The sequence below is a fragment of the Anoplopoma fimbria genome, chromosome 3 (assembly GCF_027596085.1).
Source record: "Anoplopoma fimbria isolate UVic2021 breed Golden Eagle Sablefish chromosome 3, Afim_UVic_2022, whole genome shotgun sequence".
NCBI lineage: Eukaryota > Metazoa > Chordata > Actinopteri > Perciformes > Anoplopomatidae > Anoplopoma > Anoplopoma fimbria.
This window is the reverse complement of record NC_072451.1, coordinates 2,581,664-2,598,504: the sequence shown is the minus strand read 5'-3', so window position 1 is coordinate 2,598,504 and position 16,841 is coordinate 2,581,664. Positions and strand designations below refer to the sequence as shown.

Below are 16,841 nucleotides of genomic sequence, written 5' to 3'. Positions count from 1 at the left end.
TTGGTTAATTATCAAATATTACAAATTTGTCTATTCCCTTCCTTTTTTAACCACCGAGGTAAAAACTGCACCCCAAAAAAATAGATAAAATAAATAAACTTTTTAATAGTTGAAAAGAAATCATCATCATTTTTTTTTTTAATGTAATATTTAAAGAAAACACATTTATAGTAGGACATAAATGTATTCCCTATTGGAGTGTTTGAACAATATTGTTTCCTTGAATCTGTGTAAATGTTTTCCTCTCCAGGGTCAGACTGGTAGAGCGGGGGTCACCACACAGCCTGCCTCTGATGGAGTCCGGGAAGGTGAGGTGTTTGTTTTGTTTTTCCTTTAGTTCAAACGTTTGAACAGTTTTAAATGTTAATGTTTGGTTTCTCTGGTTTCTGATCAGATCCTACCGGGGGTCAGAATCATCATCGCCAACCCAGAAACCAAGGGACCAATGGGAGAGTCACATCTGGGCGAGGTTTGTCTATAAATCTCTTTTTGCACAAAGATCATACCAGCAAGGCGTCAAGGCGTGGTTTCATCAGTTCAAAATGTAACTGATACATTTATTGACATTGTTTATTGTCAGTTGCCCTCGTTTACACATCAGATATCAGAGAGCTCCACCCGCTCCATGTGGTGTAACACCTGGTGCTGTGTGTTTGCAGATCTGGGTGCACAGCGGCCACAACGCCAGCGGTTACTTCACCGTCTACGGAGACGAGGCGCTGCAGTCCGACCACTTCAACTCCAGGCTCAGCTTCGGAGACACGCAGACCATCTGGGCCCGGACCGGGTACCTGGGCTTCCTCCGCAGGACCGAGCTGACCGACGCCAGCGGAGGTGAGTTGGATAGAAGAAGGACGGTGTGACTGATGGAGCCGACACCGACCTTTAGATGTTCTCGTATAACAGAGAGGAGGATTAAACTGCTCCAGGGCTGATTCTTGAAGGAATCCATTAGTCTGTTTTTTTCCTGGAGAGTTATGTGATGGTCTGAGAGAGGATTCTCCTCTCTGATGAGCCCAAATCTCACTGCAGTGTTATTTGTTTGTATTGTAATAATGTAATACTTTGGTATTAAAATATCAGATGTTTGTACATTTAATATTAGTAAAAAATGTGTTACAAAAATATCACAAGACTCAAAAGATGACCAATAATTAAAATCTAGAGCCATAAAGATCAACCTGGATTTGTTGAACGCAGCAAACGGAGGAAAAGCTGAGTTTGACAGCACCTATTGGCATAATGTCATTAACTGTGTGTGTGTGTGTGTGTGTGTGTGTGTGTGTGTGTGTGTGTGTGTGTGTGTGTGTGTGTGTGTGTGTGTGTGTGTGCGTGCAGAGCGTCACGACGCCCTGTACGTGGTCGGTGCTCTGGAGGAGGCCATGGAGCTGAGAGGGATGCGTTACCACCCGATCGACATCGAGACCTCCGTCATCCGGACGCACAAGAGCATCACGGAGTGGTGAGGACGGCACACACTGACGTCTGTATGCAGACGACTCAGCACTGTTTCATTACTACACAAAGTAAACTCTTTTTTAGGATATTCTTAAGACATACTACACTTTGACATTTTTTTATGATTATTTTACGTCATAATGAAGTGTGACTTTATCATTTTTTACGACATACTACAGTATGACTATATATTTTTTATAACATATACTATGATATTGTTACTACACATATTTTTTTGCATACTATACTATGACTGTTTTCCTATTTTTCATAGTAGATGTTAGAGTTAGAACTTGAAGTGACGATGAGGTATTTTAATACATAGAAAGTTTATTAAAAAATGTCTTAAAAGGTACTGAAATGAACTTCAGGATTGCTGCATGTACCTTGTAATAATACGTCAGAATTTATTGTACTTGTTTTGAATTTTGTATCGATTATCTAAATACAACAATTACTTAATGTTGTCAAAAAAATGTAGTAAATGGAGTAAAAATAGCAACAATTCTCTCTGGAATTTAGTGGAGTAAAGTATCAAGTAGAAGAAAATGGAAACACCCCAGTAAAGTACAACTATAAACAAATATGACACATAAAAACCACAGTGAGATCCTGGAGGAACAAACATCATGTTGTTTCTTCTTCTTCTTCTTCTTCCCCTCCAGCGCCGTGTTCACGTGGACCAACCTGCTGGTGGTGGTGGTGGAGCTGGACGGCTCGGAGCACGAGGCCCTGGACCTGGTCCCCCTGGTCACCAACGTGGTCCTGGAGGAGCACTACCTGATCGTGGGCGTGGTGGTGGTGGTCGACATCGGCGTCATCCCCATCAACTCCCGCGGCGAGAAGCAGCGCATGCACCTCCGCGACGGCTTCCTGGCCGACCAGCTGGACCCCATTTACGTGGCCTACAACATGTAGCGCCCCCTGGTGGATTGAAGGATTATTTAAGGAAGACGCAAAGACGGTCTGCTCCTGAGACTGCAAAAGAGTAAAACCGGAGTCCAGAGGCACAAGAAGTTAGTCGCTTTTTTTGCCCTGTGTTTCTACGGCAGCGCTTTCCCCCCACCCCCGAGGCTTCGTGTCGCTGCCAACCATCTCCCAAAAACAAAAGGTTATTTTTCGGTTTTGTTAGCGTTCAGGCTGTGGTTTTAATTTGCAGGAGGTGAGATTTGCACTCAGTCAACCCCATCCGGAACAAGAACGTTCTCCCATTTATCACGACTCTTTACGGGGAAAAAAGTGGCAATCGTGCAGAAGAGGACAATCGTTAACGAAGATTCTGGCTTTTAAATTGCGCGTGTCTCACTTTCAAAATGTTTCTTTGAAGTATTTGCTGAAGTCGCTTGTTTGTTTGTTTTCTAACACGTCCTCAGAATAGTTTAGGCTATTTTTTTGAGAAGGATATTTACACGAAAACGAAACAAACTGTGGCGAAAATGATATTTTACGATATCAACACATTACAAAGAGCGAGCTATGTTTTTTATACGAGGGCGGGGTCTGAGGGAGGCCAGCTGTCCTTCCGTTTTTTCAATGAGGTACTACTCGTTTGTTTAATGCTAGCTTGTTTTTCGTTTCGTAAGTGTTACATTTTTGTTTTTTTGTATTCATTATTTTCTGAACCATCCGTCCCATCTCAGCGGGATATCAGTGTGCTAATAGCTAACAGCTGCTGCCTTTAACTCCGTTTATTTTTCCGAACAAACACGCTTCGTCTGAAGCAAAAACAATACATAAATTCATATCATGTAAGTATGTACAAAAAGAAACCGATTTAATTTATTTTGTTTCTCTTTTAGAAGTATATGACGAGACGTTCAAGAATGTTTTGCTCTTGAATATTTGCTAATATAAAAAGAAACTAAAAAGCATTGTATTTTGAGTGAAACGCACTCACGTCAAGCATATTATGGTAAAACTGAAATATAGAATTATAGTTTATATTAAAAAGGAAAGGATTCGCACCAGACAGAAGCAGTTTTACACACAATGCTTTTTTACCTGCATGTTGGTCTGAAATGTTTTAATCAGTCATTTTAGAAGTGAAGCTTTGAGGAGTTTTATTTCACATGAAGAGTTCTGAACCAAAACATCAACTTTTATTATATTAAGTCTGTTCAATAACTAATTCCTTTAAATTAGTCATTTGTGCCCTTAAATTACAAATCATTCCTTACATATAACATTCTTGCACGCAGTATTTTTTTCAAAGTGAGTAATTTACGTAATAATACAACAATAATTCTGTAATATCATGTAAGTTTAAACAATCTTTCAACCTGTTTTAAGTTTATGGGATAGCTTGACTGACTTTATAATGACGTCTTCTCAGAGGGTTTTGTTTTTAAGGAAATTCCGTCATTTTAGACAATGTGAACGTTGTTTATTCAGTCCTCAATATCAATACCCCAACTTTTACAATTCAGTCAAGCATTAAAGATTTGTCATAATTTGTCCTTTTTTAATGTTATTGTTTTTTATGCACAAATGTAAATATTATTTACAATAATGCTGAAAATTCTGAATACGAAACTCTTTTTAAAATACTCAAATTGGATTCTAAGACACAAACAAAGCATTTTCATTGACTGTCTCTTAGTTTTAAGATAACTTAAATAGTTTAAAATATATATGGTCCATTGTAAGGTTATATATTAATCTCAGGGCACAAATAATAATTTAATGGTTATACATGACTTATTCTTATAATAAAAAAGAAAATATTCCCTAACAATAAACTGTGAGGAGGCATTAAGTGGTTGGAGACGTTTGCTGACCTCCAGTGGAAACCAGGAGGAATTAAAACAGTTTTTTTGAAAGTTTGTCTGAAACTGGAGTTGGTGTCACTATCTCACTTTGGATCAGAACTCTTCATATGTCACTTTTTCCAGGGAACAAGCAGAGGTTCTATGTTTGGATAGGAAATAAGTTTTAATTTCTCTGTCAATTTTAAAAACTCTTCTCACTGAAAAAAAAACCAGACCAACAAGCAGTACTGGATTCATTTAGGATGAAGGTGAATCCTCATCAACACCTTCGAGTGTCCCCATGACAGCAGGTAGGCGAGCAGCCGCTACTATTGTAAATATCAGAGTCAGAAGTCCTTCATATTTTTTACATGGACAGATCAATCAGGGCTCATACATTGATGTCACAAAAGGAATCAAAGACTGAAAAACAGTATGCAGAATGTGAAGGCGTTTTACCGGAGGCCCCTTGAACTCAGCACAGGGCTGTGAAGAGGTCGCAGGAATACGAGAATGTTCTGGTTTCAACACACGAAAAAAGCACTTTCTTCACTTTCTTTCTTTCTTGTATCAGCAAAATGTATGTCGTCCCCTCCCCCGGTATGTTTTTTAAAGGTTTTAAAAAAAATGTCTTATTTGAGTTGACATAAAAGTCTTTCAATTAAATAAATATTTCAGCAATTTTGACAATAAGAGTGGAATGTTTGTGATTTATTATTGTTGTTGTTACAAGCAATCTATACTAACTGAATTTTTATGAGTCATTTCAACATACGATATTACAACTTTTCGACATAATATACCATACATTTTTTTGACTTTTTAATGATCTTTACGACATACTATACTTTGACTTTTTTGACATACTTTACAAAACATGAAAAAAATCATAGTACAGTATGTCGAAAAAGTCATAGTATGTTGAAAAAAAGTCATAGTATAGTATTTGGAAAAAGGCATATTATAGTATGTCGAAAAAAGCCATATTATGGTATGTCGAAAAAAATCATATTATAGTATGTCGAAAAAAGTCATATTATGGTATTTTGAAAAAAAAAGTCATAGTATGTTGAAAAAGTCATATATTAGTATGTTGAAAAAATGTCATAGTATAGTATGTGGAAAAAAAGTCATATTATGGTATGTTGAAAAAAAAGTCAGTATGTGGAAAAAAAAGTCATAGTATAGTATGTCGAAAAAAGTCATAAAAAAGTCATAGTATGTCGAAAAAGTCATATATTAGTATGTTGAAAAAATGTCATATTATAGTATGTTGAAAAAAGCCATATTATGGTATGTCGAAAAAAATCATAGTACAGTATGTCGAAAAAAGTCATATTATGGTATGTTGAAAAAAAAGTCATAGTATAGTATGTTGAAAAAAGCCATATTATGGTATGTCGAAAAAAATCATAGTACAGTATGTCGAAAAAAGTCATATTATGGTATGTTGAAAAAAAAGTCATAGTATAGTATGTCGAAAAAGTCATATATTAGTATGTTGAAAAAAGTCATAGTATGGTATGTTGAAAAAAAGTCATAGTATAGTATGTCGAAAAAAAAAGTCATATTATGGTATTTTGAAAAAAAAATCATAGTATAGTATGTGGAAAAAAGTCATTATGGTATGTTGAAAAAAAAAGTCAGTATGTGGAAAAAAAAGTCATAGTATAGTGTTTCGAAAAAGTCATATATTAGTATGTTGAAAAAATGTCATATTATAGTATGTTGAAAAAAAGCTGGTATGTCGAAAAAATGGTATGTCGAAAAAAATCATAGTACAGTATGTCGAAAAAAGTCATATTATGGTATGTTGAAAAAAGTCATAGTATAGTATGTCGATCATATATTAGTATGTTGAAAAAATGTCATATTATGGTATGTCAAAAAAATCATAGTACAGTATGTCGAAAAAAGTCATATTATGGTATGTTGAAAAAAGTCATAGTATAGCATGTTGAAAGAAATCATAGTATGTTGAAAAATGTCAGTATAGTATTTTGAAAAAAAGTCCTAGCATGTCGAAAAAAGTAATATAGTATAGTCTGTTGAAAAAAAGTCATAGTATGTTGAAAAAAGGGATCATATAGTATCATTTTTCATAGAATTAAGTCATAAAAAGTAATGTTATGGAACGTCTAAAAACAAAGTAAGGTCACAGTAAAGTATGTCATAAGTCATGGTATAGTGCGTCATAACAAGTCATATTGTAGTATGTCGTAAAAAAGTCAACATGTTTTGATTAACATTTCACATGACACCATTTTTATGTTGTTGTTTGCCCCCTTTAACTCTGGAGGGTTTAGGTGTGATCCAGTATCTAAATATTGTCCCAGCAGCCACTGTGATGTCTACTATTATTACAGAAAGTTATCTTCACTATATACTTTCTGTGTTTTGAGCAGAAATCTAGATATATCTCAAAATGTGGACCATGAAATCAAAACTATCTGCAAGGATAAAAACCAAGAAAAAGGTAAATGAGCAAATGTTTTCTAATTTACGGACAAAACTTTCAGAACAAAAAGCTGGAAACACAAGAACTTGTTGATACATTTATTTCCTCCATGTTAGCACATAGAATATATTTATATACATATTGCTAGCTAAAGCATAAAAAAAAAAAAGAAATGTCAGGAGCATAGAAAATGTTAAGCCACAATTAATAGTTTACATATGGACAGAACAGAAAATGACCTACAAGAGGAAAGGACAAAGTAAACTTCACACTGGTTCTATTCCAGCTGGAAGCACATAAATACTCTGTGAGTACAAGCAGTATCACAGCTAGTACTCACGTGGTATTATGTACCCTAATACTGTGGAATAAGAACAGTGAAATGTTCGGTTATGGGTCGATACTCGGATCGATTAATCACTTTTTTCAAGCAAACAGCTTCAAAAGATTTTAGCTCGACTGAAGTTCCAGAAATTAAAAGGAAACAAAACGTCATTGTCATATTGCTTTACTCTGAGGGAGAGCAACCAGGTCTTTTTCTTTTGTACATGAAGAGGAAAGAAAAAGAAAAAAGGACACAAACACCTTCACTCATGCAGTTGAAACAAAAAAAACAGATAGAAACTGGAATGACATTAAAAAGTCGTCTAAAACTTTTCACGCTGAAACCTTTTTTCTAAAACGGCTGGATGGACGAATATAAAAACTGAAAAATAAAAGTGTAACATAAAATATGTCATCATCCGCAAACTGTCGCAGTTTGGCGAAATCGTAAAATGTATTAGTTTGGCTTTCAATGTGACATATAGAAATATTCAGATAAATCACTGTGTTTAAAATAAAAACTAATTAAAAAAGTACCCAAACCGGTAACATTTGCTGAAAACGACACAAACATCAGAGTGTGGTGGGAACAACAGAAGCTGATATGATTAACGGGTTGTACATTGTACAAAACTTGAACTAACAGTCATCCAGATCACTGTGAACACAGAAAAAAAACATCACAACTGAAATTGAATATTCGTGAATACATTTACAATGTACATATAATATGAAGCAGGAGAAAATGTATTTACATGTAGTGCAATGATGAAGAAAAAGCCTGCAGAGGAGAACTGTGATGAAGAACAAGAGAACATTAAAGAACTCTTTTTTCCCCCCAAGAAATCAAAAAAATGTAATCTGAAGCCGCTGGATAAGAAGAGAGGTCAAACTGTACAATAACATGTTACATCTTAAAGTGATACACTTAAATGAGTTTCCAAAGAAAGACTCAGCAACAAGTAGGTGAAAAGTTTTAAGTATTTAAAGTCTGGAACAACAGTTACCGTAAATTCTCCAATAGTGGACCGTTTTCAAACAACAATAAAAATCATATCTCTCGGCCTTAAAAAAGAAAGATATTTTAAAGCCTGGTAGATATTTTCTTAGAGCTCATTTTTTGCCCGAAAACTTTTGAAAAACACACAAATGAGATTCATTAGCATGAACACAAACACACTGTGGTTTATTTTGACCCAATCCCACATACAACGTCCTGCTGCCACAAGCACTCACTAGAGCACCAAAAGGGGATGAATTGTTTCAAATTAAATTGTATATTTTAAATATGAAATTATTTGAAATATTTACGAATTCAATAGGAACCATTTTCTAAGATTTGATGATCAAATGATGATAATCAAAATATAGAATAATAATAGCCGTTGCTTTAAGCTGCTGTTTATGAAACTCGTCAAACTTCCAGTTCATATTTCCCAATAAAAAAACCTTCCAATGTAAAAGAAAGACATCATATAACAATGTCCAAATTCCAGGAATATCTCAGAACAGAAAAAACATAACTATTACATTTTTGAAAAAACACCCCAAAAAAACTGTTCACTTTCTCTTTAAGGTAAATTGGCAGCTCCATCATGATATCTGCTTGCACATGTTATATAATTTCCTGTTAGTATAAAACGTTGAAGCATGATTTATTGTGTACCAACTGCAAAACAGTATACCAATATTAGTATAAAGCACACACTTGATTCACATAGTATGCAGTACAGAATTTGGAGTAATAGCTACATAAATATACAAGGTTAAAAAGTATTAAGTCTTTGAAAAACACTTAGTTTTGTCTGTTTGCAAATGTATTTCATTAATTCCCATTTAATGGAAGAGAAAATTGAATAATTGTACTGTTTCACCAAGTAATTTAATATGTAGTACATATTGCACAAATACTATGTAGTAATGTAGTGTGGTATTTGCAACTGAAGCGTTAAAAGAAGTTTAGAATTTTCATTTACAGCTAAAAGTAGCAGCAGGTCTTGTGAAACTGGATAAAAATAAGGGGACATTAGATATAAAAGTATTTTCCTATCTTTAGTTGAGATGAATGAAAAAAAAAAAAAAGGTTCTGCCCACTATGTGAGAATTTACGGTATTTTATTCGTCACACGTTAAAAGAAGCACAAATTGATTAACAGCAATCTGTGCGTAAAGGAAAAAAGCGCTGCGTCTATACAGAGTAACTGAATAATTTTCCTCCGTTCAGTCAATCTTCATAACTGAGGAAACACTCAACAACTTTAAAAGTGTCACACTTCTGAAGAAAAAAGAATAATCGAAAACTGGCAATTTTATTGCCACTTTTAAAACTAAAATTAAAGAGAGTTTCCAAGCACCATATTTATACACCATCGCCACTAAACATCCAGTGCAGGGAAAACTATAGAAAAGATTAATTTGATCATTCACATTTGCATAATGTTTTATATTGGTCCATCCGTCGTCACTGCTCATTAAAACACCAGCGAGCTTCTGGTATTTTTTTTTGTTTTTGTTTTACCGTAATGAAAGAAAAAAAGACAAACCATGAAACCATCAACATGCATGTTGCCTTACTGGGAGTAAGAGAATGGCCAAAGAAAAAGAGAAACAGGCACTGACCACCAACTACAGCATACACAGTGAAACAGAGTCACTTTAGGTTTGAAAAAGAAATTAATTAATTTTTCGAGTTTACATCACTTTCAAAAATGTACGGAGCCCTGAGAGGCGGGTGAGATTCTGGGGATCCGTTTTCTAAATCTAATCTAAATAGTTTTTTCTCCTGTGTTTGTGACTTAAGAACAGGTGGAAAAAAGAAATGCTATTTTTCTTAAATCTTTGAACATAAAATTTCAATTTTTTTTTCATTTTTAAATGTTTGTTGTTGTAATACTTATTGCGACCACACGAGGCTGAAAATTAGATATGTTCTGTGTTTACAAGTAATGTAAATTGAAGAAAACATGAATGCTATTATTCCCATTTAGAACATGGGGTAGTGGTGCACGTCTGCCTCTTGTGGTCAACATGAGTATTACAATAACAACAAAAATATAAAATAAAGAAAATGATAAAAATTATTCTCGCAAGACCTTTTTTTCTTAAATCATAATCACCGGAGAGAAAACAATTTAAATCAGTGTTAGCAAATGGATGACCAGATCTTTTTTGTTTCTCACTTTCCTCCCAGTTCTGCCGTAAAAATACCGACAAAGCATGGAAAAATATATATAGTTGTTTTAAGGTCGGAGGAGGACGCAGGAGGAGGGAGGACGCACCAGATCTTTTCAGGTAGGTTCAACAAAATGTCTGATTCTTTTTGGCAATATTACAAGCATTTGGGTTGTTAAGAAAACAAAGTGTGCAAAAAAGTGGAAATACAGTCGAATCATGGAACCTCTCTAAGATCCAGCTCAGGAAAGATTGCTCTACATTCCCCCAATTTGGAACCAATTTAAAACTTTTTTTCTTTAAATATCTGATTCATAAAAACTAATCTATTAAGAAAAGAGCCCCGAAATGTGCATAATAATATTATAATTCTAATAATACATGGAAGATTTATTTTGTCGACTTCTTTTTACGGCCGACATCGTGACCCTGTTCCCAATAAGTGACTCGAGGACAATATGATTTTAGGTAGAAACGATAAAAAGGTGCTATCCACCGCAATAGTTTCATGAAAAAGAAACTAAAAACAAATATACTAAAACGGTGAGCCATGTCATCCACAATATCTATGCAGTTTTTTGTCATTTTTTTAAAACAGGTTTTTCTCTATGAAAGCTGAGCTAGTTTGATGCTGCAATAGTACTTACGGTATGTTTACATTTTTCTTGTATGATTGACGTGTATTTGTTGCATTTACAGTAAGAAAAGTGATTTGTTTAAAAATTCAGGTAATAAAATGTTTTCAGTTAACGCTCATCTGTTACTACACACTTAAATAACACAATCTCTGACACAAGCTCAAAATTAGCACTTCAGTAAAGAAAAAAACAAACAAAAAATCGTGAAAAAAACAACACAAAAATCATACCATAACTCTGCATTTGAGCCATGCTCTCGAGCAATCTGTTCACGATTCAGAGGGGAAAAAAACAACAATATAGAAATCAATACGATGGGTATATTAAATAATAGAAACAAAATGAAAACAAAAAAGGGAACAAATTGCTCTTTTCACGCAGAAAACGTCGGGTCCACAAAGTTTTCAGGAAGGCAAGTAGAGAAGCAGGAGGGATGTGTGTGTGTGTGTGTGTGTGTGTTTTGTAGACACTGACTGACAGGAGGAGGAGAGGGCGAGAGCCAATGGCGTGCTGTGTAAGGTCAAAATGGGGGGGCGGGGCTTGTTCATCTCTTCCTGCGGCAGGTTCGTTTGTGGTCGGCGTGCCAATGCTCCTGCTGACACTTGATGGAGCAGTACGAGGTGTTCCAGCAGCAGTGATACATGGCCTCCTCCTCACAGTTATAACACTGGAAACAACAGACACAAAAACACTTCAGGTGAAACACTCAAGAACAACTTGGAAGAAAAGGAAAGTTACGCCAACATATATAAAGAAAGAGACTAGAGCATTACAGTTTTTACAATTTATACACACAATGACTACAGCAGCAGAAGAAAAGTAAAAAAAGATTAACTCTGATGCAACAATGGACATTCTAGGGCTGAACAAAATCTAATTTCGGATGAGGTATGGTTGACATCATTATATGAAGTCAACACCCTAAAAATAATGAAAACAAAAATGTTTTTATCGATATTGTGGTTATCTAAATGTTATTCATGGTGCTGTTAGATTGCTGCAACGCCGCTCCCGCAGCCACTTTTTTGGCTGCAGTGAAAATGTTGTTTTTGAAAGGCTAAAAGCCAACAAATATGGATTAAAGCAGAATATTTTGTGAGATAAAAAACATTTTGGGAATTTTAGAAATTATTACATCTAACTTTTTCCAACAAACATTTACTTTTGGACTTAGCTTTCTGCAGATATCGTAAATGTTTGGATCGCACCAGTCGGAAACAATTCTTTGCTGCCACCACTAAAATCTAATTCTTCAAATAGTAAAATACTTATACTATCAGTGCAGCCTAATTTGTATTTACAGCTGTGCAGAAATGTTGTGTTTAAACAGAATGAATAGACATGCAAACAATATCTGTTTATAGACTCAAATATTGAGATGTCCTGCTTTCTCTGTTTTATATCATACTAAACTGATCTTTGGGTTTTTGGGATGGATATCTTTTCACAATTTTCTGACATTTTAAAGACCAAACGATTAATTGATTAAACTAAAAAATAATAAGCCCTAGCCATGACATATTATCACTTTTTTGAATATTAAATGACCAACTGAATCTGGTCTTAGCTCTGGGAACAACAAATTGTATCGTTACAAACATTCAAACTTAAGTTGTAGAGCTGAAATGACAAACATCAGACGGCTGATGTGTCCAGAACTCACCCACTGCTTCTTCTTGGTCTGGGAGATCAGCTGTTTATTTTGGGCCACCACCTTCTTCACCTCCTCCACCAGCTCCTCTTTACACTTCTCCTTCACCTGCTTACACTTCCTCTCCATCTCCGCCTGAGCTCCGGCCACCGCCTTACTAACCGCCTGGCGCTTCTCCTCCTCCATCTCCGCACGGAGCTGAAGTTATAAAGTAGTTAAAGTTATAAAGGAGCTTGAGCCCACATCCACACTAATACATTTTAATTTAAAACAGGGGTTTTTAAACAAAAAACTAGATTATGGTTCAATAAATTTGGTAAACACACTCAGTTTATCGGTTCTATTGTTGTCTGTTCTCACTCGTGTCTCTGCCGGGTGTCTGAAGTCTCGTACTGGTGAGCATTTATGCATTTGTTCGTTTACAGTTTCTTTGTGAAGTTCACAATAGTTGTGCAGAACTCAAACACACCTTCTCCAGAGCCTCTCTGACGACCCTCTCGGTCTCCCTCTTGTTGTCGGCCTTCATCATCTCCTTGACGTCGTTGAAGACCTTGGTGTACTTCTCGTGGCACATGTTCTGGCAGGCGCCGTCGCTGTTCGTCTGGGTGCCGCGGTGCAGCGTGCGTGGCGACCCGCCGCTGGCCTTCTTGGTCTGCGTGGACACCGACAGCTTCTCGGGCTGCTGGGGCGCCGAGGACACCGGGATCTCCTGGCTGGAGCTGACCGCCTCCATCTCGGGCTCCGGGTCCTGGTGGAGAGATGGGCATTGGAGCACAGACTGAAAGTCAAATAAATGAAGAAGGAAAAAAAGGACACATTTTAAGGTGTTTCAGAAAACTGATGCACACGGTTTCTGCAGGGTTCACTGAGTTAAATGTAAAGACCCGTTTCCAACCACATAGAGTGCAATGTCATTATTTATTGTAATATCACAATTTTTCATTTCTTCCCAGCAGTACATAATAATAATTCCTAAAGATACAGATAATCAAATTACATTACAATCGTCTTCCCCCCTACAGTGTGATTCAAGAGAAAATATTAAAGACTTTTCTTAGGCCTTTGTAAAAAACTGCAAAACTTTTGAAGACCTGCAGTAACCCTGGATGTTAGACCCACATTGGCCTTCCGGAAACAAAACAATTTGATATTAATGGCCAATTTTTGTTATATATTTGCCTCTGAAACGTCACTACGTTCTGTTGCAACACAATAAACCAATCTAGTTCTATTAGATAGGAACCAGTCAGAAATAAGAGAGCCAACTTTCGTTTTTTAGCTTTTTAGTATCATCACAAATCCTCTGAAGAGGCCAAGATTTTAGCAAATTGATTTTAGTTAGTTAATATATTTTGAAATAACACATAAAAATACACAAAACAGTTTTTATAAAAACCTAAAAAGTATCAGTAATATCTGTAAAAATCTTACAATCTAACGCTGCAATGAGCTAATAGATAAGACAACCTCAAAACAGAGAATATATTCATCCAACCAATAACAAATATTATCTGTGTAGCCTCAGTGTGAAGTTTGCAGATTGTTGTGTGTGTGGAGACGATCTAACTTACACTGGCTTCTTCTTTGGGCTCGACCATTTGAGATCGACGGCTTTTCTTGGCTTTGGGCTCCAGGCTGCCTTTGAGCTGGAAAAAGGAAAAAATAAATAAAATAAAATATTAAATAAACGTTTGTTAAAATGTTAAAAGTATCCAAAAGGTGTATATTAATTTGAGGCATTTTACTTAATACACACAAAAACAAAAGCCTTCAATTATCTGTATTTTTGAAAGCCCACTTGAAAAAGAATCATATGGAACAAATGGCTCTAAATGAAAGAATTTATCACTGAACCTAAAACCCTGCCAACTATTACTTTGACACTAAGATAAGATCTTTTTTAATGTAAAACAATTTTTTAACACAATTGTTGCCATTTCTTTGTTATCAGCGTGTTTTTGCAGAGACATTATTAAAATAATAAAACACATACTGCTCCTTTAGTATCATGTTCATTAACAAATAATAACATATATTTAAGAAAACAAAAAAACAATAACTTGTGGATACTTTAAATACAAGCACCATGCTGTTCTAGCAATGTGCAGCTCAGCCACCAGTGGGCCCCGTTTGCTGTATTTATCTCCAGAGTATTGCAGTTTTCTGGAATATATTTCACCTGATAGTTTACACTTCTTCGGCACAGATCAATTTTGGCAATCAACAAAAAAAAGTTGTCATGTTCCCGTTCTGTGGACCGACTTCTGCCACATGCATAACTTAAGTTTAGCATAATGTTTTTAAAATAGAGCACGTCAATATTAAAAGCAATAACTAATGAACTGAAGCAACTTACTTGTCGGACCTGCTCGTTGCTGGTGGAGGAGATGCTGGACTCGGCTTCGTCCGTCCTCTCCAGCCTCTCCGTCCTCCCGCTGCCCTCCTGCTGCTGGCTCTGGCTCTGACTCTGACTCTGACTCTGACTCTGACTCTGGTTCTGACTCTGGTTCTGGTTCTGCTGCAGAGGCGGGTGCGTCGGCATGTTGGTTTCCTCCATCTTTGTTTTCCAGAAGCGGCCCTCCCGCAGGAAGCGCTGGTAGACCTCCAGCTCCTCGCACGCCTTCTTCCAGCCGCTGCTGCGCTTTCACCTGCAGCTGCTGGATGCTCACCTTGATGTCCTGGATGTTGTCCGCGGGGATCCACGCTCTGGGGAAGGGGGGGCAGGGGGAAAAAACAGTGCTGGAGATTTACCAAGCAGCACTGCAGCTTTTTCATTCGTTTCAGTCGATTTTAATCGTGTTAAGGTCTGTTTTTTGGGTGGAAGTTTTAGCTTTATAAATGGTGCGAGAACAGCGACAACCCTCAATTTTGAGTTTTCTGGAAAAGAATGAATATAAATAAAGATGCCCTCTAGTTATAAGGACACATCAGTCTCCGCATGAGGGGCTGAAATCAAGCCAAAACCAGAAGAAAAGTGTGTTTCTGTGATGTCCGCCTCGGTCCTAACCTCTGGTGCTGGTGGCCAAAGAAGCGGACGTCCACCTGGGTTTCATCCCTCTGAAGGACTTTTGCCGGCCAGTAGCCAAATCCTTTCATCTTGGCCCACACCAAGTCATGGTTGGGGCTCTGCCGAGGTAACACACACACAAAAACCTAAAATTAGAGAGACCTAATAGACCAAAGACAACACCAAGCAAACCTCAGCCACAGTTCATTTTGTGGTGGGTTGACTTTAATGTCAGAACTACATCCTTTTAGTATTATGCACTACATTTTCAAGGTATGTTATGTTTTGTTTGATGACTAAGTCTGCAGCATTATTCACATTTTAGTTCTTTAGTCTAAAAATTGTCCAAATAAATGTCAGATTGTGTCGTCTAACTTACAGTGATTTTGTGCTTTTTGCAAAAACTTTTTTATAACAGTATTGTACAACTGCTGCCATCAATAATAGTTATATGAATGTAATGCTTCTGCTGTTAAAATTAATAAAAGCCTTAAGATAAAACTGTGTTGCTGTATCTGCTGCTTTAGTGCGGTTTGGTCCTGAGAAGCTGTACTTGTACTCACACAGGGGTAACAGAACCAGTTGTCCGGCCGGGCGTTGGACAGGTAGAAGCAGTTCTTACACAACAACAGCTCATTTAACTGCAGGAGAAAAGATTAAAGAAGAGAGAAGGAACGCAGGAGAAGAGAAGAGTTAAATGTACTTTTTGAACAAATCAGGACTCAACACAAATTTGAAAAACAAGTGGGAAGTATACTGATAAGCTCTTAACTTAAAAACTAGAGTATATCTTGCTGCTCTGAACCATGACAGAGAAAAGTAAAACAACGGTACCTCGTGGCATGTGTCGCTGAAGAGCAGCCGTGCGATCTCCGCCTGGTCGCTATGAACTGACACAAAGAAAACCAGACGACAAGCAAGAAAGAAACAGTCAACTTAAATACTCTTAAAGTAAATGTTTAAAAAGCTTCCACACAAAACAGTAGGAAAAAGTTATATTAAAAAAAATGATGAGAGCCAAAGAAACAGAGAGAAATCTTGCTCACGTTATTTGAATTTTTGTTTTTTAAATATCCTGTATATTAAGTTTACTCAGATGGTGAAGTTGTTCTTGCTCATGGGCTCGTTCTGAAATAATGATTGCTGATTCATTTTGGTCTTGAGAGCCAAGAGCTCCATAAAACGATGCCTACGTACAGTATGTTTGTCCCATCAACTAAAACTTATGTCTTTCTGATTTTATTATAATTCATTTTTCTAGAAGGGAATTTTTTTTGATTTTGATAACTAAAAAAACTACAAATGTTTGTTTGAGGATTTCTAAGCTATTTTAAAGTGATGCTGTTTAAATATGGTAAGAAAGACATTTCTAGCTTCATTTGAAAAC

General features: G+C 36.3%; 2 protein-coding genes across 2 annotated transcripts in view; one reads left to right on the top strand and one right to left on the bottom strand.

The window, feature by feature from the left end:
- The window catches only part of LOC129113352 (disco-interacting protein 2 homolog C-like), a 165,466-nt gene extending 162,944 nt beyond the window's left edge, over nucleotides 1–2,522 (top strand). The window contains 5 exon segments of the mRNA XM_054625592.1: nucleotides 251–308; nucleotides 395–469; nucleotides 660–834; nucleotides 1,339–1,462; nucleotides 2,124–2,522. Of these exon segments, the coding sequence (XP_054481567.1) occupies nucleotides 251–308; nucleotides 395–469; nucleotides 660–834; nucleotides 1,339–1,462; nucleotides 2,124–2,376 (685 nt within the window). The 3' untranslated portion in view covers nucleotides 2,377–2,522.
- A 4,224-nt stretch (nucleotides 2,523–6,746) lies between these two features.
- The window catches only part of zmynd11 (zinc finger, MYND-type containing 11), a 29,224-nt gene continuing 19,129 nt past the window's right edge, over nucleotides 6,747–16,841 (bottom strand). The window contains 9 exon segments of the mRNA XM_054625427.1: nucleotides 6,747–11,463; nucleotides 12,460–12,645; nucleotides 12,917–13,195; nucleotides 14,019–14,093; nucleotides 14,804–15,091; nucleotides 15,093–15,153; nucleotides 15,455–15,573; nucleotides 16,018–16,095; nucleotides 16,289–16,344. Of these exon segments, the coding sequence (XP_054481402.1) occupies nucleotides 11,341–11,463; nucleotides 12,460–12,645; nucleotides 12,917–13,195; nucleotides 14,019–14,093; nucleotides 14,804–15,091; nucleotides 15,093–15,153; nucleotides 15,455–15,573; nucleotides 16,018–16,095; nucleotides 16,289–16,344 (1,265 nt within the window). The 3' untranslated portion in view covers nucleotides 6,747–11,340.